This window comes from Lagopus muta, chromosome 3 (assembly GCF_023343835.1).
Source record: "Lagopus muta isolate bLagMut1 chromosome 3, bLagMut1 primary, whole genome shotgun sequence".
NCBI classification, from domain to species: domain Eukaryota; kingdom Metazoa; phylum Chordata; class Aves; order Galliformes; family Phasianidae; genus Lagopus; species Lagopus muta.
The window spans coordinates 79,598,446-79,623,533 of NC_064435.1; the positions used below are offsets into that span (position 1 = coordinate 79,598,446).

The 25,088-nt window shown below is 40.6% G+C and overlaps 2 protein-coding genes across 2 annotated transcripts; both read left to right on the forward strand.

The window, feature by feature from the left end:
- The first annotated feature begins 5,614 nt into the window (after nt 1-5,614).
- LOC125690984 (heterochromatin-associated protein MENT-like) lies at nt 5,615-14,471 on the forward strand. The gene is made up of 7 exons (XM_048939824.1): nt 5,615-6,270; nt 7,395-7,481; nt 9,008-9,145; nt 10,836-10,953; nt 11,521-11,663; nt 13,093-13,260; nt 14,070-14,471. The coding sequence occupies exons 1-7, from the start codon at nt 6,049-6,051 to the stop codon at nt 14,469-14,471; spliced, it is 1,278 nt and encodes a 425-aa protein (XP_048795781.1). The 5' UTR covers nt 5,615-6,048.
- Nucleotides 14,472-16,162: 1,691 nt separating this feature from the next.
- On the forward strand, nt 16,163-25,088 carry LOC125690979 (serpin B6-like). Its single transcript, XM_048939816.1, has 7 exons — nt 16,163-16,266; nt 17,128-17,305; nt 18,882-19,019; nt 20,170-20,287; nt 20,518-20,660; nt 22,756-22,923; nt 23,831-25,088. The coding sequence occupies exons 2-7, from the start codon at nt 17,135-17,137 to the stop codon at nt 24,233-24,235; spliced, it is 1,143 nt and encodes a 380-aa protein (XP_048795773.1). The 5' UTR covers nt 16,163-16,266; nt 17,128-17,134; the 3' UTR covers nt 24,236-25,088.

A 25,088-nucleotide genomic window follows, 5' to 3' on the forward strand; every position in this document is an offset into this window, starting at 1 on the left:
CCTGTGATGAGATAACAGAGTTAAGGTATTTGCCCGCTCTTGTTGAGCATCTTCACCAATCATCTAGATAAAGGAATAGAGTGCATCCTCAGCAAGTCTGCTGACAGTATGAAGCTGGGAGGAGTGCCTGACAGGCCAGGAGACTGAAATGCCATTCAGTGAGACCTGGACAGGCTGGAGAGCTGGGTGGAGAGGAACCTGATGAGCTTCAACAAGAAAAAGCATAGAGTGCTGCACACGGGGAGGAATAACTGCATGCATCAGTACACATCAGGGGCTAGCCTGCTGGAAAACACCTCTGAGGAGAAAAAGCTGGGTGGCTTGGTAGAACAACAGATTGGCCATGAGCCAACAGTGTGCACTTGTGGCCCAGGTGGCCAATGGTATTCTGGGGTGAACTGAAAAGAGTGAGGCCAGCAAGTCGAGCGAGATGATCCTCCCCATCTACTCCGCCCTGGTAAGGCCACATCTGGAGTACTGTGTCCAGTTCCAGGCTCCTCAGTTCAAGAAAGACAGGGAACTGCTGAAAAGAGTCCAGCGAAGGGCTGCAAAGTTGATTGGGGGCCTGGAGCATCTGCCATAGGAAGAAAGGTTGAGACACCACAGACTGTTCAGCCTAGAGAGGAAAAGACTGAGGGGTGGATCTCATCATTATTTATAAATATCTAAAGTGCAGGAGTCAAGTGAATGGGCCCAGACTCTTCCCAGTGGTGTGCAGCAAAAGGGGCAGCGGCCAAAAACTGTGATGCAGAAAATTCTATAAAAGCACTAGGAAGTACTTCCTTATTTTGAGGGTAACAGAGCACTGGAACAGGCAGCCCAGAGAGCTTATGGAGTATCCTTCCCTAGAGATATTCAAGACCTGCCTGTGCTTTTCTGTGCAACCTGCTGCAGGAAGCTTTAGCAGGGGGTTGGACTGGATCTCCAAGAGGTTCCTTCCAACTCTTATGATTCTATGATTCTGTGATCAGAACTTTCTTTCACTGTAAGCAGTTTTCCACTTTTAACCACTGCTTACTGCACTATCAGCCCCCCTTGGAAGGGGCTGAAATAAAAGTCTGACCAGAGCAAATAGCCCAAAAGAGTGGCTTCCAAACATCCACTGCTGTATCAATAACATCAGTTTCTTCCATTAGCTTAGGAGGGCAGCAGCTGTGCTTTCCTCTGCCTATAGGAATTGCGTAAAGTTTTGTAGCCATTATGATATCCAGCTACCACATGTGTCAGAACATTATTTCAAGCAACAAGATCTGAATGCTGGAGGGAAGTACTGTACAAACATATACTCTTAGCAAAATTCCACCTGTAATTACAGCTTACCCTACACCTCAACAAAAGGTAGTCTATTTGGAAACATACCTCCACCCAACAAAGTATATCTACACCTTCTCTGTACATCATGCTGCTTCTGAATTCAGTGCCCTCCCTCACCTGTAACCCCCAGCTCAGGGTTCGGCTGTTTGTCACTGAGGACCCACTTTGGTTCAGCCCTGCTGCATGTTACTGACTCAGCTTTACAAAGAAATGTACTAAGGTGTGAAAAAGCACACAAGTGAAAACTACACAATAAAGGTAAAAACACGAACAAGTTATTGTCAGGATGGAATAGTCAGCATAGCAAGGACTTGAGGATAAATGCTTGCATATGGGGTGTAAAACTTTAATTAAGAAAAAAAAAAAGTTAAGAATTGGAATTCTCCAGTTTGTTCAGGTCCTTCTGAATGGCAGCAAAATCCTTCTGGTTGGATGGTGTATCAGCCACTCCTCCAAGTTTTGTACTGTCTGCAAACTTGGTGAGGGTGATGCTCTATGTCAGCATCCTGGTCATTAATGAATGTATAAATAGTACTGACACTGGTGTTAACCAGACTTGCCTTCAGCTGGGCTTCGTGCCACTGATCACAACTCTCTGGGCCTGGCTGGGCTCACTTATCCATCCCATCATTTGTCAGCCTGGCAGGCTTTCAGGCAGCCTTACAGGAAAGAGTATTAAGCATAGTTTCTAAAGTAAAGTAAACAACATTGAGTATTCTCCCTTCATCAAAGAGGCTAGCTGGCTAGCTGCCTCATCTTAGAAGGCAATCAGGGTGGCTAAGCATGATTTCCCCTTCACATATAAATCCTGACTACTGTCATCTCCTTGTTCTTCATGAGTTTCATAGTAGTGTCCATCTCTGTGGTAGACTGACCTCACGACAAGCAGAAATGGCAGAGAGAGTGCGGAAAAATAAAGATAAGGAATGTTACAGTGCTGGTGTATTTTTAGCACTCGAGGCTTGGATGCAGAAAAAAACCAGCAACAATACAACCTATTTTAGAACTAAAATGCAAATGTATCAATACTTTGTAAGGCTTTTATTTTACCATCAGTAACTGGAACAAGAAAATCCATTCTTAAATATTATTTATACTCCAGTCACTCACAGGTCTATTGAAACCACTGTGATACTTATTCTCCTTTCCTCTCTTGTAGGACAAGGCGGAATGGAACTTCCCACAGAGTAAAAAACTGGACTTAGTCCAGCACTGATTTTAAACTGTACTGTTTTTTTAACCAGCATAAGTGTGAATGCCTAGATGTACCAAACTACAGAGTAAACTGATCACAGGTATAGGAGTACAACAGAATAGACAGAAAGACACAACCTCACATCCACACTGAGAAAGCTGGGGATGAAAGGTGACTTCATTAGAATGCCCAAGAAAAGCGACTTGTTTTATCAGAAAACTTTTAATGACCATTTGTCAGAGACCAACCTATTTGTAGCCAGCAAGTCAGGCAGGGGTTTTGATGCTGCAACACATTGTTTCTACCATTCTGTTTACAGTAAGCCATTATTTCCTCTCCTCCACGTGGCACAGCAAAACCAAGAGCACTTTTCCTTTCCCATATTTTCTCCCCTTTGAAACTCTACTCCCTCTTACTAAACAGGATCTTGCAGCAGATACCACAGAGTGTCCACACAGTTTGGGGACCCTTTTGTAATTTTCCTGTATTTTTGGCCAATCTTTGTAGTTTGTAGTACAGTAATTATCACTATTAACTGCTTTCTTATTTCTCCTAAATATTCAGCCAAACAGGTAACAACAGTTTCAGATATGTAGCAAGAACATTTCTTAACCATACAACAAAACATAGTAGTGTTCAATAGATTTCTGAAGAAAGAAAATGAGATGGATACTCCAGGTATGAAAAACGTGCACACTTAGAGAACATGTAAAAGAAAATAGGCATATGTCACTCCTGAAACCTTGCACTGCGTATGCATCAGTCAGATTCAAAGTGAATAGCAACATAAACATTTAGTTCTAGTTCTAAATATGGTTTTGTATTCTTTATCCTAATGTTCTTGTACACAAGATAACTGCATACTGGTAACTGGTTTACTCTGCATGTGTCATAATTGTGGGCATTCCTAAAGCACTCCTAAGTAACCATACATGTAGTAGAAAATATAGATAAGGATTGCAAAGGGAATGGATCAATGCATTTAATCCAAGTCATGTAGATAAAAACTGGAATTGCTAATGACAGTTTTAGTAACCAATTACATTGGTTAAAATAAAATGCATATATACAGATAACTGTCTTGCATTATATCTTTAGTGATCTCTGATCTCATACAATCTGCTACTTCTACTCTTTACTACAAAACAACAAACAGTTTCAGTAAATAAAATAATTACAAGCAGAGCTTCCAAGCAGCTTTGCAGTGGCACAAACTTCCTCCGTTCCTAGAACATAATAAGCTTGGCACAGTGCAGGGCCTGTAGGTTATTAGGCTGAATGACAGGATGGCTGACACCAACAGCCTACCTCAGTTCTCCTTTTCAGCCAAATCTTCGAGATTAGCTTCTCTTAATTCCCTAGTTCATAGAGTAAAAAGATGAGGAAACTGTAAAATTATTTCAATGTGGGCCTCGTCAATGCACTGTGACTCTATTATTTCCTACAATCCCTACATACTTGCAGAAAGGTTGTGAAGGGGACCACTGGAAAAAAGTATACTGGGCTTCATGTTTTAGGACATGCACCAACTAACAGTGGTTTTGAATTGGCCTCTCTCCCTCCATCTCTCTAATTCTGAAAGGCAGTGATGGAGAAAAGAAATGGGAATAAATGAGGGAACAGGCACATTAATACAAGAAGAGGATGTTGGGAAGAGAAGGGAGGTGCAACCATTTCTACACTTCCAAAAGTATTCATTGCCTCACAGACCGCCACAGATCCTGACTGAAGCAACATCTTAACTCTTCCTTCTCTCGCAGGATTTCAGGTAGAGTAAATATTTATATCTAAATAGCCAGCTTTATTTTGGCAGTCTTAAAAATTCTTATAAATTCTCCAGAATGGAGTGGCTAAATGGTAACTAAAATGTCATGCAGGGAAATGGAGCATTCAACTCTTCATGCAAACTGCAGCCTTTAGGAAAATACTGCACAAAGGGCACAGTGTTCAAGATGCACATCCAGATTGGGCAAAACCTACATAGCTTGAGTGCAAAAAAGTGTCCTCACTTGCAGGCAGGGCGCCCTAATCACCAGGCTACCAGTTGATTTAGAATCAGAGGACTGAACACAGAATGCAGATGATAATGCACTCCTACTGATCCCAGAGTTGAACACACGTGACTGCATGACTCCATACTGCAGTGTTTTAGACAATCAGCACTGTTCAAGCCTCTGCTTTATTTATGTTAAAGAACTACTGGATCAGCATCCAGCCTTTTCCTTTCCTGGGTGAGCAAAGCAGCTATTAGACAAGCAGTGTTCATACAAACACACATACTCGAGCCCCAGAAATGCTTGATTGCTGTGTGCAGTTTCAGTTCTGACAAGCTCTGGCAATAGTGGACATACTGGCCTGAAATTCTTTAAGCAAAAACATTCAACTCAGCCCAGTTCCCTCAATATGCTCTGGGAATATCTAGCTGATGAGCTCCTCCAGGCACAGCAGTAAGAAATACCAGGCTTAAGGTAAAATGCTTAAGATATGAGCTAGGCTGCAGGGCAATCACCTCAGAAGCACACCTGAGAATGATTCAAAGCTGTTTTGGAGCTCTGGAAAGCTTTGAAATACAAATTTAAGAATCTCAAAAGCTCCAGCTATCTCTAAGACTGAACAGCAGCTGGTTTTGGGGACTGCTGCTTGCTGCTTGTGATTTAAGCATGCAAATTGTGAGTGAAGCAGGAATGAAAATTCCAGTCATTTACACTGACCTAATGCTTAGTCTTTCACTCAGTGCAATCCTGCACTGACAGTGGAAATTTCTGAATTTATCCTAATATTTGTCAACAGTACTAAATCCATCAAAAATATGTTAGAACCATGGGTCTGTTCTGGATCCAGGTATGAAAAACTACATCAACCGTGAGGCTTCTATGTTCTTGTTACTATCTTTGATTTTGTTCCATAAAGACAGAAGCAGAAAGAGAAGGGGAAATCTGCAGGTTCTCATAAACCAGCATGAAACCAGAGCAGAGCTGTCACTTAAAATGGGAACTGTTTGGAGTTGTATGTAAGACACAAGAGTTGACTTGAAGAACAGTCATTAACAAATCCAGCTACAAATGTAGGCCTATGTTCACAAAGATCAAATAATAATCAAATAATCTACAGATCTCCACCAGCCTTCTAAAGCATGTGACAAATGGCATCAATTCACAATACTTCTTTCAGCAGAAAAGAATGAAGTTTAAGGAAACAGGAATAAAAACTCAGAGCAGCACAGTGGGAAATGTTTCTATTTCACTCCCACAGAATGCAAGAATAATTCTGTGAAACTTCAGTAAACGCTTTTTAAAACAATTCTGGTTTGTGAAAACATTCCTAACTAAAATAGTGTTTATCTGATGATGAGTAAGTGAAAAGAGCTGAAATAAGAATATAAACATTTGAGAGTGATTGGAAAGGGAGAAATAGCGCAGGTCTTAAAGAGACTTGCTATCTGACTGTACTTGGCATTTTGGCCATGATAGGGCCATCCCAACAGTGTGTTTACAAGGGTGCAGGCAATTTCCCACCAGCAATTTCCCATTTTTTTAAATATGAAGAAGCAGTCATCACCCTCCTCTGCTCATCATCTGACTCAGGCTGTACCGATGGAGCCCTTCTCAGCATCAACCAACAGCTTCACCGTGGACCTTTACAGAAAGCTGGATGAAACATCCAAAGGACAAAACATTTTCTTTGCTCCTTGGAGTATTGCAACTGCTCTCGCTATGGTCCATCTAGGTGCAAAAGGTGACACGGCAATGCAGATAGCAAAGGTAAGCTCTGAAATCAGCAGTTTATCACCTTAAAGCTGGCTCCCACATGACATGCATTATTCACCTGCCTACACGGAACAAAAAGGAGCAACATGAGAGAACAGTGATTTGTTATCATGTTGGCTGCAAGAAACTGCGTGCAGACCTGCAGGGCACTGTCTTTCCAATTTACTTCCAAGAGCTCCCTTGTCTGCTACTACCTCTACATTCAGCTTACACTTACAGTTGGCAGAGCAATACAATTGGTCTGGCAGAGTGAAGTTACTGACATTAGAGACATTCTCATTCTCCACACCCAGTTAGTAAGCTTTAACCCAAGCTTGGCTGCACAGCAGCAACATCTTTCTTTGCTTGTGACATGGTTAGTCCATAAATAAGACAATACACCCATGAAGAAGGAATGGTTTAGACTGGATATCAGGGGGAAGTTCTTCATAGAGAGTGGTGAGGTGCTGGAACAGGCTGCCCAGTGAGGCTGTGCCCCTTCCCTGGAGGCATTCAAGGCCAGGTTGGATGGAGCCCTGGGCAGCCTGGTCTAGTATTACATGTGGAGGTTGGTGGCCCTGCCTATGGTAGGGGGGTTGGAGCTTGATGATCCTTGGGGTCCCTTTCGACCCAAGCCATTCTGTTATTCTGTGAATAATGGGGGTATACTAGAAATGAAAATATGATACCACTTATGACTTTTGCAAAAATTTCAGTGTTGTACTCCTAGATTATATGCATTCACATATGCATTTCTCTGTGCAATGTACTTGAGTTGTACATTGGTGCCCCACTAGTAAGACTGTGAATCACACTGTGCTGTTCGTTCTGACTGACAATGATCTGAAAACAAATTTCACATTTCTAAGCATGACTTGACCATTTTTCCAAACAAATTCATGTCTGAGCAATCATATTGATATGTTGTTAAGTAGTGAATATGACTAAAATTTATATAATTATGGTATGGTTGTAGAATCTAAGTCTGGAGTAAGGTCTTGTTCTCTATAACTTTAAAAGAATTATAGGGTACAATCGTTAAATTATCCTAAGTAGAAAACTAACATCATTACATAACACTAGAGCACTTTTATCTTCACAGAACAAACCGTTCTTAGGAAAATCTATCACTGCCACAGGTTCTTCATTTTAACCAGACTGCAAGAGAAGAAAGCCCTTCTGAGAGGACAGCTCCTTCTCTGGGGAGACCAAAGAAAAGAGACATGGTATTTATTTCGACAAGACTCACAGAAACAAGTCTCTGAGAATGGGATAGCTCAGCACCACTGCCTTAACCTTCTAAAATTTGTTTGTCTATACCCACTGTCCTATTTCAGTAAGAACTATACATAAAAAATGTGAACAAGTAGGTAATATTACTGCAAAACTCACGAACTCAGAACTTCAAAGCAGAACAGAGACAGTGATTGACTTTCACATTTGTTACTTGCTTTTCGTTGGTCTATGGCAATAGGAATAACTAATATTCCTACTAACTTCAGGATTACTTTTTTTTCCAGACTGTAAAACAGCCATTGCCTTCACATCTGACTCCACTCCTGCCCTCCTACACTCTGTTCCAACTCTGCCATGCATCACACATCAGACAAACAGAATTCCCCTCTCAGCTAACACACACTGATTCACCCTTGCTCATCAGCTCTACAAAGACTTGACAGCAGGATGAACTGCACAGAACTTTTTTTTTTTTCTCAAATGGACTCCTTAAGCCTCAAAGGTCTGTAAAGTCAAACAAGCTGCATTTCTTTAGCACAGAAATTAAAGGAGAGCTCAAAGAAACCAAGTTAGAAAAACTGGAAATAAAAAGGAGCGGTTACACCATTCTCCATCTGGATTAATATTCAAGATAAAGCGTTATGTCCACGTTCATTTTAGCTATTCACTGCCTTTGTAAGTTGTAGCAAGATCTGCCTGGTGAAGTCCTCCAGACATTTCTCTCCATGACCTCTTCACTATGTTCCCATTGCCTTGCAAAACCTATCTACTGTTCTGTTCTCTGACTACCAATTTCTTCCCCACATGTTCTTTCTGGAAGCCTGTATCTCAGCTAGCGTGAAAAAATACCAGAGGAAGGAATGCCTCCTCACCAATCTTATGACAAGTCCCCATGCACCAGCAGCAAAGAATCTCAGTGTCTCACATGTAGTGCATGGTATTTGCCACAGAGCAGGCAATTATACTGAATTGGCTCATAGGGAGCAGGGGACAAGCAGCTTACCCCCATAGTACCAAAGCCACAGCTGACAAGAAAGATCCTGCTCTAAAACCATCAACACCCACATTCTGGACAGATTCCTTCCAAATTCCAAACAGCAACAGCAAAATTCACATCAAACAGAAAATCCGAATCAACTCCATTTCCTGACATTAGTGCCTGTCTGAACAGAGTAGCTCCTCAAAAGCTGCAATGCTACCTTAATGGTTTTTGTATTAATCAAAATTAGGCTTGAGTGTGACTGAAATGAGACGACCCAACATCCTGGGTGCACCATGTGAGGACAGCTGGTGTCCTCAAAGGTGTAAGCAGCTCTGCCGAATGAAATCATAACCCCAGAGGCATAAAACATTTTATCCAGTTACGCACAGTGCTGCAAAAGTGACAGATAGCCTACAACGAGCTCCATCCCTGCACACTTTCTAAGTTGAAATGATCTGGGGATTTTAAATAACCACAGAAGGTGTAACGCTTCAGACATAAATATTTCTGTACTAATTGGTGCCTCTTTCCAAGGGTGCTGAGTATGAGGAAACTGAAAACATCCACTCTGGCTTCAAAGAATTCCTTTCTGCCATCAACAGACCTAGAAACACTTACTTACTGAAAAGCATTAACCAACTGTTTGAGGACAAGACCTACCCATTACTGCCTGTGAGTTGAACATTTCTGCTTATTTTTACAGAAAGAGCATTTGACATACATATCTGACAATCACAATTTCCCAGATGTTCTGCCTTTTAAATCTACTGCAGCCTTTAGAACTGTAAGAGTTCTACAGCTGAACTACAGAAATCTCTTTCCTCCTTCTCTTAGTTTCCAGCCTTTTAAACAAGACCTTCCTCTGCGGTCCCATGGATACTCAGCTTCTTCAAAAGCCTTTGGTGAGAAGGTCTTCCAAAATGCCTTTTGGTAATCCAAATTGGCTGTTGTGGTTTGACCTTGTCATTTGTAGGCTTCTTGTCACCTTCAAAAACCTCCCAAAGATTTGTGATGTAGGACTTCCTATTACAGAATGCTGTTTCAATACACCATGCTCATCTACATGCCCAGTAGGCCCGCTTATTCATTTGCCCTGAGCAGACTCATGAGTTTGTAATTCCCTGTATCTTTGAAATCTTTTTAAGAAATGACATTGTATTAATCACCTTCCAGTTTCTTGGAAGGTCCTGTTAAATGAGGTTACCGTTCTTTCATCTTGTAGGTAGTTTTAGTCTCCTGAGTAATTACTCAGTCATTAAATTAAATCAGTCCTACTGAATGCTCGTTGCTCACATTCTACATAATTTTGTGTAACTATGGTTTAAGACTAATCAAGGAATTTCCTGCTGGGAATTTCCATGAACAACTTCACAGAAGACAGCAGTGTAAAAGTCAGTTCTAGTTTATTCTACCATCACATTCCCTTTATGTCTGACCCTCTATTGACCTTACAAACTCTTGGCAGCTTCCTTGACTGAAGCAAATCTTAAAACATTGTTTAAGTGTATGTGAGGCTATTCTTCCTCTTGTACTGAATATCATAAAACATAATACACACATACACTTCAAGTTCTTCTGAGAAATCAAAAATAATTTTTCTTTAAAAGTGTAGAATGTTTATTTCATGGGATCTGAAAATTGCAAATTTGCACATTGGATTTAAAACACAAAAATTTGAAGTACTGTTTTCTGTGAAACACAAATACTGAACTTTGAGCAGTCCTTGCTTATTATTTAATATAGAATCATAATCATAGAATGGCCTGGGTTGAAAAGGATCACAAAGATCATCTAGTTTCAACCCCCTGCTACATGCAGGATTGCCAACCACCAGACCAGGCTGCCCAGAGCCACATCCAGCCTGGCCTTGAATGCCTCCAGGGATGGGGCATCCACAACCTCCTTGGGCAACCTGTTCCAGTGCTTCACCACCCTCTTTGTGAAAAACTTTCCCCTAAAATCTAACCTAAACCTCCCCTGTCTCAGTTTAAAACCATTCCCCTTCGTCCATATCACAGTCCAACCTTGTAAACAGCCGTTCCCCCTCCTGCTTATACGCTCCCTTTAAATACCAAAAGGCCACAATGAGGTCTCCCCAGAGCCTTCTCTTCTCCAAGCTAAACAAGCCCAGTTCCCTCAACCTTTCTTCATAGGAGAGGTGCTCCAGCCCTCTGATCATTTCAGTGGCCATCATCATAGAAAGTATCAGAATTTATTTTAAGAGTTATCTAGTTTCAGATGAATTACATTTTCTTCAAGTCTCTATTAGTAGATTCCATAATCTGTTGAAATTATCTTTTTTTACTATTTTTGTGCTTAAATTTAACTATATACGCACACATTTTCCATTTCTATCGTTCAGAAATTTTTAGAACTCATCACAAAATACTACCAAGCAAAGCCACAAGCTGTGAACTTTAAGACAGATGTGGAACAAGCCAGAGCACAGATCAATTCCTGGATTGAAAACGAAACTGAGAGTAAGTATTGCTTTTACAGCTTTTTCTTCTCTGACTTCAAAATCATTTGCGTTTCCACGTGAATTGCTCTTGCAGTAAAGGATCCATAAAGGATAGAAACTGGGGGGAAAGGATGAATAAATTGCAGTTAAATGTCTTGAAGGATGCCTACCTCCAAAACTAACCGTTGCCCCTTGCAAAGCCTTTCCCTTGACTCTTCACATCATATCCTCTTCTGAATTATTTCTGTTCACAAGGAAGCAAAAGTAGATACTGGATGAGTCCACTCTGATTAATGAAGTTTTATTTCTGCAAGCTTCAACTGGTTGCAGCTAACTTCACAGAAGCTCTTCTTCACAAAAGCTTTACACACTTAACATCTTTTACTACTAAAACTGAAATAAATGTTTTTAAAAATAGTGATGCTTCAAAAGCCTTTTATATACGTACACCATGAAAAATGTACAGGGGAAAAATCTCAGTGCAAACACTTTTGCTAGATAGCTAGGCACAGAGAAAGCACATCTGAAATTGGTGAGTCATGCAGTCATACTGAATTAACAGTTCTATTTTTGATTGATTTTTAAGGGAAGATCCAGAATCTGCTACCTGCAGGATCTCTTGATTCTCATACTATATTGGTCTTAGTAAATGCTATTTACTTCAAAGGAAACTGGGAAAAGAGATTTCTGAAAAAAGACACATCTGAGATGCCCTTCAGATTAAGCAAGGTAAATTCCTTCAAAATGTCTATTATTGCTGAACAAGAATTCCCTAAATATTTCATGTGCATTTCATACGCCACTGCAACAGCACTCATAGTAGAAGCAGATGGTATAAACTCTGAGAACAGCAACACTGAAAATAAATCAACAGTCTCACACAGATGCACAAGAATGGATTTTCAGGTAAGTTAGTAACTTCTTGGAACCAAAATAATTGAAAACAACCATGGTTAAGCAGCTTAAGGACAAGACGAGATTTCTCTAAGTACTGAGATACCATTTTCAGAAGAAATTCAGTTACTTCTGAGAGCAGTACTTGGACACCTAGGTCTCTTTTCATGCCTTTCAGACAGAGGCTGTATAATCTGAGCTCAACTAATCTAAACTCTATGTTCTTTCCAAATACCCTGCCCATTGCGTAGAACCTCATGGGGAATTTCCAAGAGGGTTTGTCATTCTAGCCAGGTGCACACGGATGATGTGTTCATCACGCACTGTGGGCACAACCAAGCTTACAGTATTTCAGTGATTGTGCTCAGACAATTCCCAGTAACTGACAGCATGCATATTTTTGGCTTGTGTCAAAGGTGAGCAGAAAGAATTTTCAGTTGAAACACTTACCTTGTTTGACATAGATTATGAGTGCAAACACCTTTTGTATGCCTGGTGATGTCAAGCAACTGTGTCGATACTGTGGTTGTGTTATCTGAAACCTACTACGCTACATGTGCGGTTTTAAGACCTGTAATCGAACGTGGTGCACAGAAAGGGTTTCATTCACAGGGTGGCTGATAGCAAAGCCTGCTAACAGATAAGCTTTTGCACTTGTGTAACAATGGAAAAGAGAGAGCGGATACATCACTGGTCTCTGAACATAATACAGCATAACAGTTCAGAAGATTATTGTGTAATATAATTTCTTTTAGTAATCCAAACTTCTACAGTTTGGGAAAGAGAAAAAGCCAGCAGCGGTCACAGCAAATATGGTTCATAAGTAAATTCAATCAATCAGCACTGTCTGGAAGTATGTAAAAGAGTTGATGACATCCAGAGAATGAAAGTCTGGATTTTTTTTCCTCCCAATCAACACATTCACTCAAGAAATGTAAAGTTTTGGGAAAAACTTGAAACACACAAAGTAGTTACTTGCCTACCAAAGCTAACTCTATCAAAAGAGTGAAAATACATTGCATGTAATTACGTTATCAGGTAGTGTCCATGCCTTTTTTTTTTTTTTTTTCTTGGAAGATCTCTGTGACTTTAAAACAGGAGAAACGGCACTGGAGAAGTATTTAAATGATGCTGAGTCTTATACTTGTTTACAATTTTTTTGCCTTCAGTTCAGCAAAGCAAGTATTCTTTACCATTCACCTTATGGAAAAAAGTACAACTTTTTTTTTTTTTTTTTTTTTTTTTTTTTTTTTTTTTTTTTTAGACCAAGACTAAACCAGTACAGATGATGTTTCTGAGAGATACATTTTTGATACTCCATGAACAAACAATGAAATTCAAAATTATTGAGCTGCCGTATGTGGAAAATGAATTCAGCATGTTCATACTCCTACCAGATGACATCAGTGATAACACTACTGGGCTGGAGCAGGTAAAACTGACATACTGCATCACATGCACTACAAAGCACCAACAGAAATCAATGAAAACAGTGAGGAAGAATGAACTTCAAATGACACAATGATTTCTCAGTCTAGGTTTCGGGTCATGTTAATGATGCAAACATATTAATCTACCTGACGACACATCTAAAAAAAGTATACTCCCTCAGCCTATTTGGCGCCTCCTTTTCTACCTCCAGAACAGCAGAATAATGAAAGTAAGAACCAAGTCTAAACCACCATGTCCTAGAATTAATCTTCTGAGAGCTCTACCCATCAATTTTATGTCATCTGCAGTCCGGATTTCCACCTTATATTTTGTAATGCTGCTTCTCAAATTCTGTGCTGACTACCTTGACCCATGAGGCACGAACAGCCACTCATGATCATGCTGAGATTAGCTTCTGAATCTAAATACATCAGGCAAACATCTTTTTATTTGTTCTTGAGGTTCCACGCATTCCACTTAGCGCTACTAAGAGAAATACCTTATATATTCACACATACCACGCACTTACTAATATGGCTAAGCTGGACACTGCTTAAAAGCAATACTTCTCATATCTGCTTCCAAAATAATGGATTATTCAGAAGGTTCACTCTACACCTCACTGCATTTAAGGAAACAGATAGGAGTATAGGTCACTCAGCACTATGCAGGACCATATCCTAGTGGATATTCAGCTGCACCCACAGCTGGTAGTTGGACCTTTTAAATATAGAGCATTAGACACCAATGTGTGCATGCCTTATTTTTTCCTGTTGTATCATAACTGTATTCTTCTAAAATTCATTGCAGGTAGAAAGAGAGCTAACCCATGAAAAATTAGCTGAATGGTCAAACTCAGCCATGATGATGAAAGTCAAAGTTGAACTCTACCTGCCCAAGTTGAAGATGGAAGAAAATTATGATCTTACGTCCACTTTGAGCAACATGGGGATCCAAAATGCTTTTGACCCTGTTCTGGCTGATTTCACAAGGATGTCAGCTAAGAAGGATCTCTTCATATCAAAAGTTATTCACAAAGCTTTTGTTGAGGTCAGTGAAGAAGGTACTGAGGCAGCAGCTGCCACAGGTGTCCTGGTGATGAGGTCAAGAACACCTAGAGTAACTTTTAAAGCCAACCACCCTTTTCTCTTCTTCATCAGACACAACAAATCCAAAACCATCCTCTTCTTTGGCAGACTCTGCTCACCTTAGAGTTACTCCCTGCTCTACAGAGCAAGAGACGCTGGCTTGCCAGCTCAGGGGCAGAGCTCCATACTCCTGCTGGAGCTGAGGGGACTGAGACCTGCATTCTTTCTATGCATATTCCACAGCCTGAAGCAAAGCTTCAGCTACTCCAGATAGCTACAGCCGTGCCTGTGGGTGCAGCGCATACAAACACGAGGCACTCTCTTCACTTGCACAAGCAACGCACCTGATTCAGGTGCATCTTCACACTTCCACCCTGCCACAATTAGCCCCTGCTCCTCTTTAGCTTTTCACTGGCTCTTTGCGTTACAGAGGCAAACACAGCCCAAGCTGAAGCCTTCACCAGTTCACCTCCATTCCACTGACTACCCCGAAGAAACAACAAGCACACGCTCCACGCGGGCTGCTTCCTCTCACTGTCACAGGTGTGGCAGAAGAGCCTGACCCACGCTGCTGACTTTACACAAAGCAGCGCCTGCTTCAAACGTAGCAGTACTACTAATAAACGACCCCTCGCAGCTTAGTGGTGCTTTCTGTCGGCTCTACCAGGAGGGGGAGGCAGAAGGGGAAATCAGGCAGCGAGGCAAGCACCGCGAAGGCACGAACGGCTCCGAGCCAAGATGGCCGCCTCCCACCGCCGCGGGGAAGGGCTCAGGGCCGCCGTCCGCAGCTCAACTCCAACCCGCTTCCCCACGATAGGCGGCCCGTGGCTGGGCAAAAAACTTCCGGGAGAAGGGCGGGGCAGAGGTCGGGGAACGTTTGTGCTCGGTTGGGTGAGTGCGGAGCGTCTGCGCTGTCGTTTTCTGCGGGAAGCACGCGTTGGTTTTTTGAGGGGAGGCGGCGGCGTTCCCCTCGCGGCGGCGCTCCGAGCGGTTTCAGCGTGCCAGGCTGCCGGGCGTTGGCCGAGTGCTGGCGGCGGGAGGGATGTCGCAGCGCTCCGCAGCCCTGTCATCCAGCCCTGTCTCTGGGTTTTGTGGCAGACAGGCGTAAATCGATGGAGAGGTGCGAGCTTCAGCCTGCTCCTGAGCCGCAGGGAGAGCGCGGGCAGTTGAGCTGCGCCCAGCCTTATTAGCGCTGTAAGGTGCTCGGCGTTAAATTGCTCCTGCTTCAGGCAGAACAGGAGGACTGTTTCAGTCCGAGTTTTCTTTTTGTCGGTGTTTTTATGGTTACGGGGAGAGGGAAAAACGAGTACAGCTGCAGCTGTTGAACGTAGCGAAGCTCCTGCCGAGAATTTGTCTTAGGGGAAACATGCCTGCGGAAACTTGCTGCTACCTCTTGTTTGAGGCCATGAATCATTAATACAAAGTAGGTGTTGGCTCTGTTTTATAGCAACGTACCAACACCAGGCACTGCCTTAGGGGAAAAAAAAAAACACCATCTTTATTGCTAGCTGATATCCTGCAATGTCAGCTGGCACTTATCTGTAATTTACTCTGCTTTCTGGCACTCATTGCACCTTCCTGCAGGTGTGTAGCATAACTTCGGGCTGGTTAGCTACCTGCTCGGCTGACGTATGTGAAGTCTGACAAGCACTGAGCTATGTATGTGCCATGAAGTTCCAAGTAAATAGTTTACTAATCTGTTTCCATGATGTAGACAATAAAAGGCAAACTGCAGAGGACTTTGATTTTGTACCACAGCAGGAAACTGCAGTAATCTGTCATGCTGACCAGATAAATTTCATTTGAATCCTATAGATCGACTCATTCAGTTGGTTTCTGGCAGACTGGCTGCTAGGTCTAGAACACTAGTGAAGAAGCAAGCTTGAAGGGAATACTGAAGATACGCAGACTTTGAGAAGGTGAGTTTGTAATTCTACAATTCAGATGCCTTTCTGCTTCGGTTTTCCTGTAAGGCAAGTAATTGTCTTTGTGGAGTCAAAGGAGACTTGTTCTGTCATATCATAGTATGCTCATCTCAAAAGATGTAGTATTGTTTATTGCTTGAAGAAGACCAATGACTTTTCTCACTACCAGAAAGACATTGAGGCCCCGGAGTGTGTCCAGAGGACGACGATGAAGCTGTGGAGGGTGTGGAGCACAAGTCTTATGATGAGTGGCTAAGGGAGCTGGGATGGTGCAGCCTGGAAAAGAGGTGGCTCAGGGGAGATCTTACCACTCTTACAGTGATCTGAAAGGAGGTTGTAGTAAGATGGGGCTTGGCCTCCAGGTAGCAGCAATAGGATGAGAGAGGGTGGTTTCAAGTTGTGCCAAAGGAGGTTCAGGTGGGATGTTATGGAAAACTGCTCAGAGTGGTGAGGCACTGAAAACAGGCTGCCCAGGAAAGTGATGGAGTCATGTCTCTGGACGTGTTTACGAAATGTCTAGATAGGGCACTTAAGCATATGGGTTAGCAGACGTGGTGGGAATAGGTTGACATTTGGATTAGATGATCTTAGTGGTCTTTTCTTACCTTGATAATTATCTGTTTCTGTGCCAATGGGAATTGCTCTTGCTACATATATATTTTTAAAACATAAAAACATTAACTGCCTCAAGTATATTGTATGGAATTTAAAATATTTATTCCACCAAACCAGTTTTTCATAACTTTCTACCCAAATCAAGATATTTGCTATATGGTTTATATTGTGAAATGTAAAAGAAGTAGTTTGTGATCAAATAAATTTAAGCCAATCTTGTTTGTTTTTTTTCTCTCGTAGGCTTTGAATGATGGATAGCCTCAGTACAGCTGTTTCCACTTTTGCTCTCGACCTCTTAAGAGAGCTGCGTGAGAAAAACAACACAAAGAATCTGTTCTTTTCTCCTTTTAGTATTTCTTCTGCTTTGTCTATGATTTTGTTGGGTTCGAAAGGTAACACTGAATCCCAGATAGCAAAGGTATGTATCCAAACTTAATGTATTGGATTTGATGCATATATCATCTATTTGATAATATATTAACTGCAGATCTGAGATTTGTGTTGCAATCTGTGACCTCTAATTGCTAAATTGTTACAGTCAGTCTGGCTTCAGAGGTCAGAAGTCTTCCTGAAGTATGTACATAAGCAGAACCTGTTTCTACAGAATTTATGTACAGGAGGACTTCCTGCAGTGTGAAATTAAGAGATTCCTGGGTTTTGGGATGTTTGGGTTTTTGTTTGTGATATGGAGATCTTCCTTTTATGTCATTAAGAGGCAGTTGGGATTCTTTTTTTTTTTTTAACATTTAACTTTTTTTTTAATATTTGTATTTGTAGAGATGAATCTCCAATAAGAGGAAATAATCTATTATCTTTTTGGGCTTAATATCAGACTATGCATACTTCAAAAATGTAGCCAGATAATCAAGGGAAAGAAAATCCAACATATAAGCATGTCACATTAAACAGTCCAAGATTTCGAGAAACAAACAAACAAACAAACCCAACCAGTTGCTTGTTCAGTGTACTAGCTTACGTTTTCACAACCTGTAGTCTTAATCCTGGAACTTCCAGAAGAAAGAAGTGATACAGAGCTAAGAACATTGCTCTGAAGTTCCAGTGAGTACCCCAGCAAAGATTCAGAGCAAGGCAAAGCTGCATGGCCAATGAAAAGTAAAATTCGTAATGTAAATTTGTAATTAAGTGACCTGGAGAGCAGTTTGGGAGTGCAGTGGTGGGCCTGTTGTAACAGGGTAGGGTCAAATCTATCATTAAGTGTAGTGCACTTTATTCTGTGTTCACTAAGGTGCTGCCTGCCTCTCTCTTTCTGGTGTTGTAATTTGGAGTAGATCATCAATACTTTTTCATTTGTACCTATGGTAGCAGTGAAGAGGAAGAATGAGGATGAAGCTGAAATGTTGTTTTAATGGGAATTTAAATGTTTGCCTGTGTTAACATCAGCTCCAGCAGTGTATTTCCTGTTATCACTTGAAGGATCAGATTTGCATCTAAGGTATTAAATAAGATCCTTTGGTGTGATTATAATCAATGTGAAAAATTATGTGGAGTTTTTTTTTGTTTGTTTGTTTTTTTTAACTTCAGGCTCCTTTGTTTCTGGATTTTTAACTGAGTTTTCCTAGGCTTTGTAGGGCGGAGATTATAAAGCCTAAGTTCTCTAAGAACTACCATGTGCAGCATTAAGAAAAGGGCAGAATGTGTCTGCACTCAGACTTCTTTGGAAGCTAGATGGATTCCTTAGAAAGCAGGGGGGTAAACCAGGTAACCTTCGTAGCTCCCTTCCAATCTCAACCATTCTGTGATCCTCTAACACTTGGGCAGAATGAAGATAAATACACTCATTTTTCGGCAACATAACTTCTTACTCATACAACATCAGTCTGGGTGCACTGTATGTGACTTGTGCAATGAAAAATCTGCTGGCTTCAAGTCTGAGATTTTTAAGCCCAAAACTCATTTAAAAACAAAACAATTGTGCTGAAGCGAGTGTGTCAGAGATGACATAGACTCCACAGAAGGTATTTGTCTCTCTGCAGGTGCTTTCTTTGAGCAAAGCTGAGGATGCTCACAATGGGTACCAATCGCTTCTCTCTGAAATTAACAACCCTGAGACCAAATACATCCTCAGAACTGCTAATCGACTTTATGGAGAAAAGACATTTGAGTTTCTCTCAGTAAGTAAACATTAAATTTGGGTGTTGTGAGGTATAATGTACTTGCTAGCTATTTCCCCTGAAGTTTAGATAAAGGCTTTGGGTTTTACTTTCCAAATTTTTCTAGGCTGAGACCTACCAACCTGACAGTCTATGCAAAAGGCAGGATGTTAACTGAATGGAGAAGCTACTTTATATATAAGCCATTTATATGAATGCACAACTGGTGCAAAAACGTGAAATTCATCAGACTCCGAATCTTTGGGGTTTCATGATCCATTTTTGGTGGCTTCTAGGATCAAATGATTAACAAATCTCCTTGCCTTTGATAACCTGTAACTATGATGAAAAATAACTGCTACTGCTATCTAGCATGGGTAGAACTTTGTAGTTTCTTTTCTTTTAATCAAGTAATCCAGAGAACGTGCTGAGAGGAGTATGTGACTCTTTATATTTTCCATATAAGTGTGTATACACTTATAAGGGTCATAAGTACTGTTATTCATGTTTCTTTAGATGCTTTCCTAGTTGTAGAGGTATGGATCTAATTTGTTTTTGAGAGTGTTACAGAGTTGTATGTCTAAGAAGTCCTGCGGGAAAACAGATGCTGTTACACTGTCACTATGGTGCTCTCTTGTTGTTATTACTAATTTATAGTCTTTTTAATAAAAATGCTGGTTTCATTCTACTGCTAGATTAAAATTATGTGGATTATACTCTAAATGTTTCATCTGTGAATAAGATGTCCCTATATTAAACTCACTATATATTCTCACTATAATAAAACAAATTGTTTTTCCTCCAATCTAAATATTTTCTGTTAGCCTGGGAGTTTTAGCAATGAAGTTTATATAGGGACAAGCTTATAACATTGTATGTTCTCTCATTCAAGCAAAAAGAAAACAACCCAAACAATCATTTCTCAGTTGAGTACTGTAGAATGTTCTGGTATATTAAAGAAACCATTTGACTTAATAACATAAAGGGGAAGATAATTCCTAGCTCAAATAAGTGATAAAACAACTGATAAAAACATGTCAGACAAAACCTGAATGGCTTTATGTGAAGCTGAAGGAAGAGAGGAAATAGATTTTTCTCAGTGTACTTAACATCTGTGGCTGAATGTCAATAAAATATATTGCTAAAAAGCTGTTTTAAACATTTCTGGCAGTCATTTATAGAATCGAGTCAGAAATTCTACCATGCTGGGCTAGAACAGGCTGACTTCAAAAATGCTGCAGAGGATTCCAGAAGGCAAATAAATGGCTGGGTGGAAAAGAAGACTGAAGGTGAGTGTTCTGCAGAACTCCCTGCTGTCTTTAATGTCAGCCAGGGCTTGCATAAACAGCTCTATCAAGGTGTAATACTGTCATTTTTAAAACAAACAAAAACCTCACCCATTGAGATCCGTCTCTGGTTGGGACATAATTCCCTTATGTAGTCTATCATTAATACATATTAGATACTCAGTATTACAACAGTTGCTTATGTACCACTGTTCAATTTGTGTTTCCTAAAGGTAAAATTCAAAAACTGTTGTCAGAGGGAATTATTAATTCAATGACCAGACTTGTGTTGGTGAATGCCATCTATTTCAAAGGCAACTGGGAACAGAAGTTTGACAAAGAGTGCACAACTGAAATGCCATTTAAAATTAACAAGGTATGATATGTTAATGTGCTGACAATGAAGCTCTTTGTAACATAGAAGAAAAAAAACTGTTCGAGTACCTAAGGTAGTCTGCATGGAGCTCCCTGTACTCCGTCCCCTCAATATGAACACTCCATTTAGCTTCCCTTAAGTTTCACATAATTACTAAAAGCTTTAATATCACACACTTATTTTACACTCTCTCCTTTTTTCCTTTACCCCTCTTGTTTGTGTTTGAGAAAGGTGGTGTGATACATGAACTTAGAACTGCAGAAGATGCTCGTATGAAGTTGCTAGGCTGTTTGAGAGTCATGACCAGTTTCACAGACGTTGGTGAAATTGACCATTTCAGTGTAAAACAGAACTTCCACGTGTGCAGAAATGTCTGAGTACAGCAGTCATCTTCAGTCAGAATGCTTTTCTTTTTGCTGTATTTCTACCAGTACAGTGATAGAAATGAAATGAGAGGAAGAAAAAAAATCTCTCTCCTCTGTATTCCTCCATGCTTGACTTTCTTTTGCTTTGAAAAGTACAGCATGGCAATTGAGGACTTGTTTATTATCATTAATAGGCTACAGCTGGCCCTTAGAGGTCACTTTCCATCTCTGGATGTCCACCCAGGTGTCATGAGGGTGAACTGGTAATGTGAGTTGCTTAAGAACTCACCTGCTTAAAGTAACCACTATACAAAATTGAAGCCCTTGTGCCTAATTTCAAACTTCAGTGTATATATCCAAGAGTGCTTGAAACTGCTAATACCACTTTTCAAGCAGGGAATAGTAATATTGCTCTCACGCTTCAGGAACCACTGGACTGACTTGTTCCTGTTAGAAAGGGAGGTTTATTATCAATTTCCCACAGAGGTGTCACACAAAGCCCAAGCTTATGTTCTTGCCTAGAGCTTTTTCCTCTTCCTCCTCAGGAGGCAAATCCAGTGCTGTTTCTCTAGGTATGAGTCTCAGCCTGGACCTTTTCCTTCCTCTTTGCAGACACACAGTTTTTGGGATGCAGATAGCTATTGGGAAAAGTTCCAAGATGTGAGACTGGGGGATGCTGCCTTGGCTCATCGAGTAACACACTGTTAGGTGTGCAAAGAACCACAAACTTCTTTCCTTACAAAACTAAGTGGCTTACATTTCTGTTTTCATCCTATTAATGACTAATCACCAGTGGGCTACAGAACTCAAATAAGCAATTAAAAATCCAAGGTACCAACCTGAAGTTTTAAACTAGTTATTTTACAGTCTGTCCAGGAGTAGTTACTTCAGCACACTAATAGCCTTCTGAGCATTCTGTGACATCTGTTTTATCTGTGACTTTTGCACTTTGTTGTGACTCACTGGATGATGCTAGCATGCTGTGTGGCCTTTGCTTATCCATTATTTTAATGTGTCACTGATTGCTGTTGCAAAATCATTTCTGACATTGTTTTCACAGTCAATGGCAGTCATTTATAGAATTGAGTCAGAAATTCAGTCTCAATAGTCTTTCCTTTAAAAAACAAAAAATGGTGAAGGTAAGGGGAAGAAGGGATTAGGCTCCACTGAAAAGGAGGAAAGTAATGTAGACAAAAGTAACTGATGCTCCATGCAAAAATGGAGAGAGATGGGGGAGAAACAGATAGTAAGAAGGTGAAAGATTTATCCCTCCATGTGCCTTTTAGCAATTGAAAGTGAGGCTAGAAGTTTCCTAGCATTTGTATTACTTTATGTCACAGTACTTAGAACCACATGGAGTGAAATGAAGATATCAAAGTTGAAATTATTTTGTATTCATTTAAAGCAAGGAATATAAGCTCTGCTTATTACCAACTCTGTTTAGAGCTAGTCACTACTTCTAAAGTGAGCAAATACGTATTCTTGCTTCTTTACCCTAAAGCAAGTTTCACAGATATTTCCACACTAGCAATTACCAATTAAATCTCAGGGATTCTTACTTCTTATCTCTTGCTTTACAGAAGAGTGACTGTGCTATACTGTGTTATACAGTGTACTTAGTTCTCTGTGCAGTCAAATAGTAAAAAGCCCTAAGTAATATGTGAAGCAGGCATCCAGTTACGACTGCCATGCCAGCCCAGTAGTAACTCTTGGTGTCTCCTTGTTTTTAGAATGAGACCAAACCTGTGCAGATGATGTTCAGAAAAGGTAAATATAACATGACCTATATTGGAGATTTGGAGACCCAAGTCCTTGAGATCCCTTACGTTGGTAATGAACTCAGTATGATCGTTCTACTCCCTGATGCAATTAAGGATGAATCTACTGGCTTGGAAAAGGTAAGTTGTTGAGCTTAGTGCAAAGGCAGTTTGTGTCCTGCCTTGAAAGAGAGTTTGCTGTCGTGCATGTGTTCATAGTTCAGTTCCAGAGCTATTGTAGCACTGATGCTCAAGACAGACTGAAATGCTCCTTGTGTTTCTGCCCCTAAAGTGGCATGCCATTTATCACTACTGGCCAAGCTGTGTGCTGCCTCATTACGAAGAGGCTCTGAAAGAGGCCTCTTACTCATCAGAAGCAGGGGTTAGCTGTAGTTATGGTGAAGCCATAGTATGATGAGCACCAAATGAGAGGGAATTTGGGGCAGCTCTTAGGAAGTCCTTATTAGAAGTTCTACAGTTTGACCCATAGATCTTCTTACTGAAGATGTGACAGGTTGTCACTGCCCTTCTACTTGGAAACTGCTCACAGAATAATCCAAGTTCCCTTGTGTTATGTTGATAAGATACAGATCATGCTCTGGCCAATGGGTTAATAAATTTTGGATTTTTTTCCTAATGCTGACTTTAAAAGATGTTGTAAGCAGGCTTTGTCATCAGCCCATCAGCTGAAAGAGCCTGAAAGGCTGAAGAACTGGGTTCAATTTGTTTGGGACCTTGTCATCAGTTCTCCTGTGCCTTTACTTTCTATATGTAAAATAAGGTTTTTACAATCTGATAGTATTTTAGAAACTGAACTTTACTGTATCTACCATCCCCCAAAAAACATACAGAATTGATCTCAGCTGAAGCAGTAGCCTCTACTAAGAAATAAAACTTGTACTTCTGGCTTGAGACCCTGTCAGCTCCTGAAAAGATGCATATTACGTGTAGTGTAAACACATACACAGGCAAAAGTAGAGATTAGTGTAAAACTTTGACTATTCTTATTTTAATTATCTAACATTGGGTTATGTTTTTTGTTTTTAAGCTGGAAAGAGAACTTACATATGAGAAGCTGATGGAGTGGATTAATCCTGAAATGATGGACAGTACAGAAGTGAGGCTGTCTTTACCCAGGTTTAAACTAGAAGAAAACTATGATCTGAAACCCATCCTGAGCAACATGGGAATGCGTGATGCATTTAACTTACAGGCAGCGAACTTCTCAGGAATCTCCTCTGGTAACGAGCTTGCGCTCTCTGAAGTGGTTCACAAGTCCTTTGTGGAGGTCAATGAAGAAGGCACTGAAGCAGCAGCTGCCACAGCAGGGGTGATGTTGCTCCGCTGCGCTATGATCGTTCCCAACTTCACTGCCGATCATCCCTTCCTCTTCTTCATCCGGCACAACAAAACTTCCAATATTTTGTTCTGTGGCAGATTTTGCTCTCCCTAAAGAGACAGAAGAACTGCCATTAACACAGTGATGTGATTTCCTTTAGGGTAGAACTGCTCTTTTGCACTTATTACTTCTTTCCACTGTGCCTGAATCCCCTGATCTGGTTGTCGTTTTGGGCTTGCGTAGAGTAACAAAGCTGCTTACACATACACAGCAGCTTAGAACACTTAATATTTTAATACTTAAAACAGCTGCCTTACACTTCGCACCTGAGTTGTTTTCTTCCTGGCACAAGAAACATGAACATCCCACTAGCTCAGTGAACTTCCACCTGTCATGTATCTTGCTTGCTTTTTGTGGCCACCAGATAGCAAGGCAACATAAAAAAAAGAAGCTGATTTTGTTTCTGACTATAGCGGAAGATATCTTAGGCTCTGCTCCCCATTTTTCTTCCTATCCCCACTTATTTTTAACTTTCACTTTCTTTAGTGTTTTGATAATGGAGGGAGGCTTTGGCAAGCTGTTTCTAAGAGTTACTAAGCACCTGCACTAGACAGAGGTTTTATTGTAACTGGATAGCTCTTATGCAAGAATAGGAATAAAAGTTCTGTTTGTAACAAGTGATCTTACAGGTTTTCATGGAATATTCTTATCTTAACACCACATGTGCCACCTGGGAATATTAGCTATCACCTGGTTCATTAGTCTTTAAAAAAAAAAGTTTAAAAAAAAACAACAAATGCCTATGAAGTATTTAAGTGACAGAGCTTTATTTTTTTTTCCAATCTTTGTATGTTTTTACCTATTCTGTGTTTGTTAAGCATCTTCATTAAACTGGATGCCAAAGGTTTCTTAACACAGTGCTTTATTTGTTTTGCTGTTCTTGAAAGAATAAACAAACTTGTTGTGA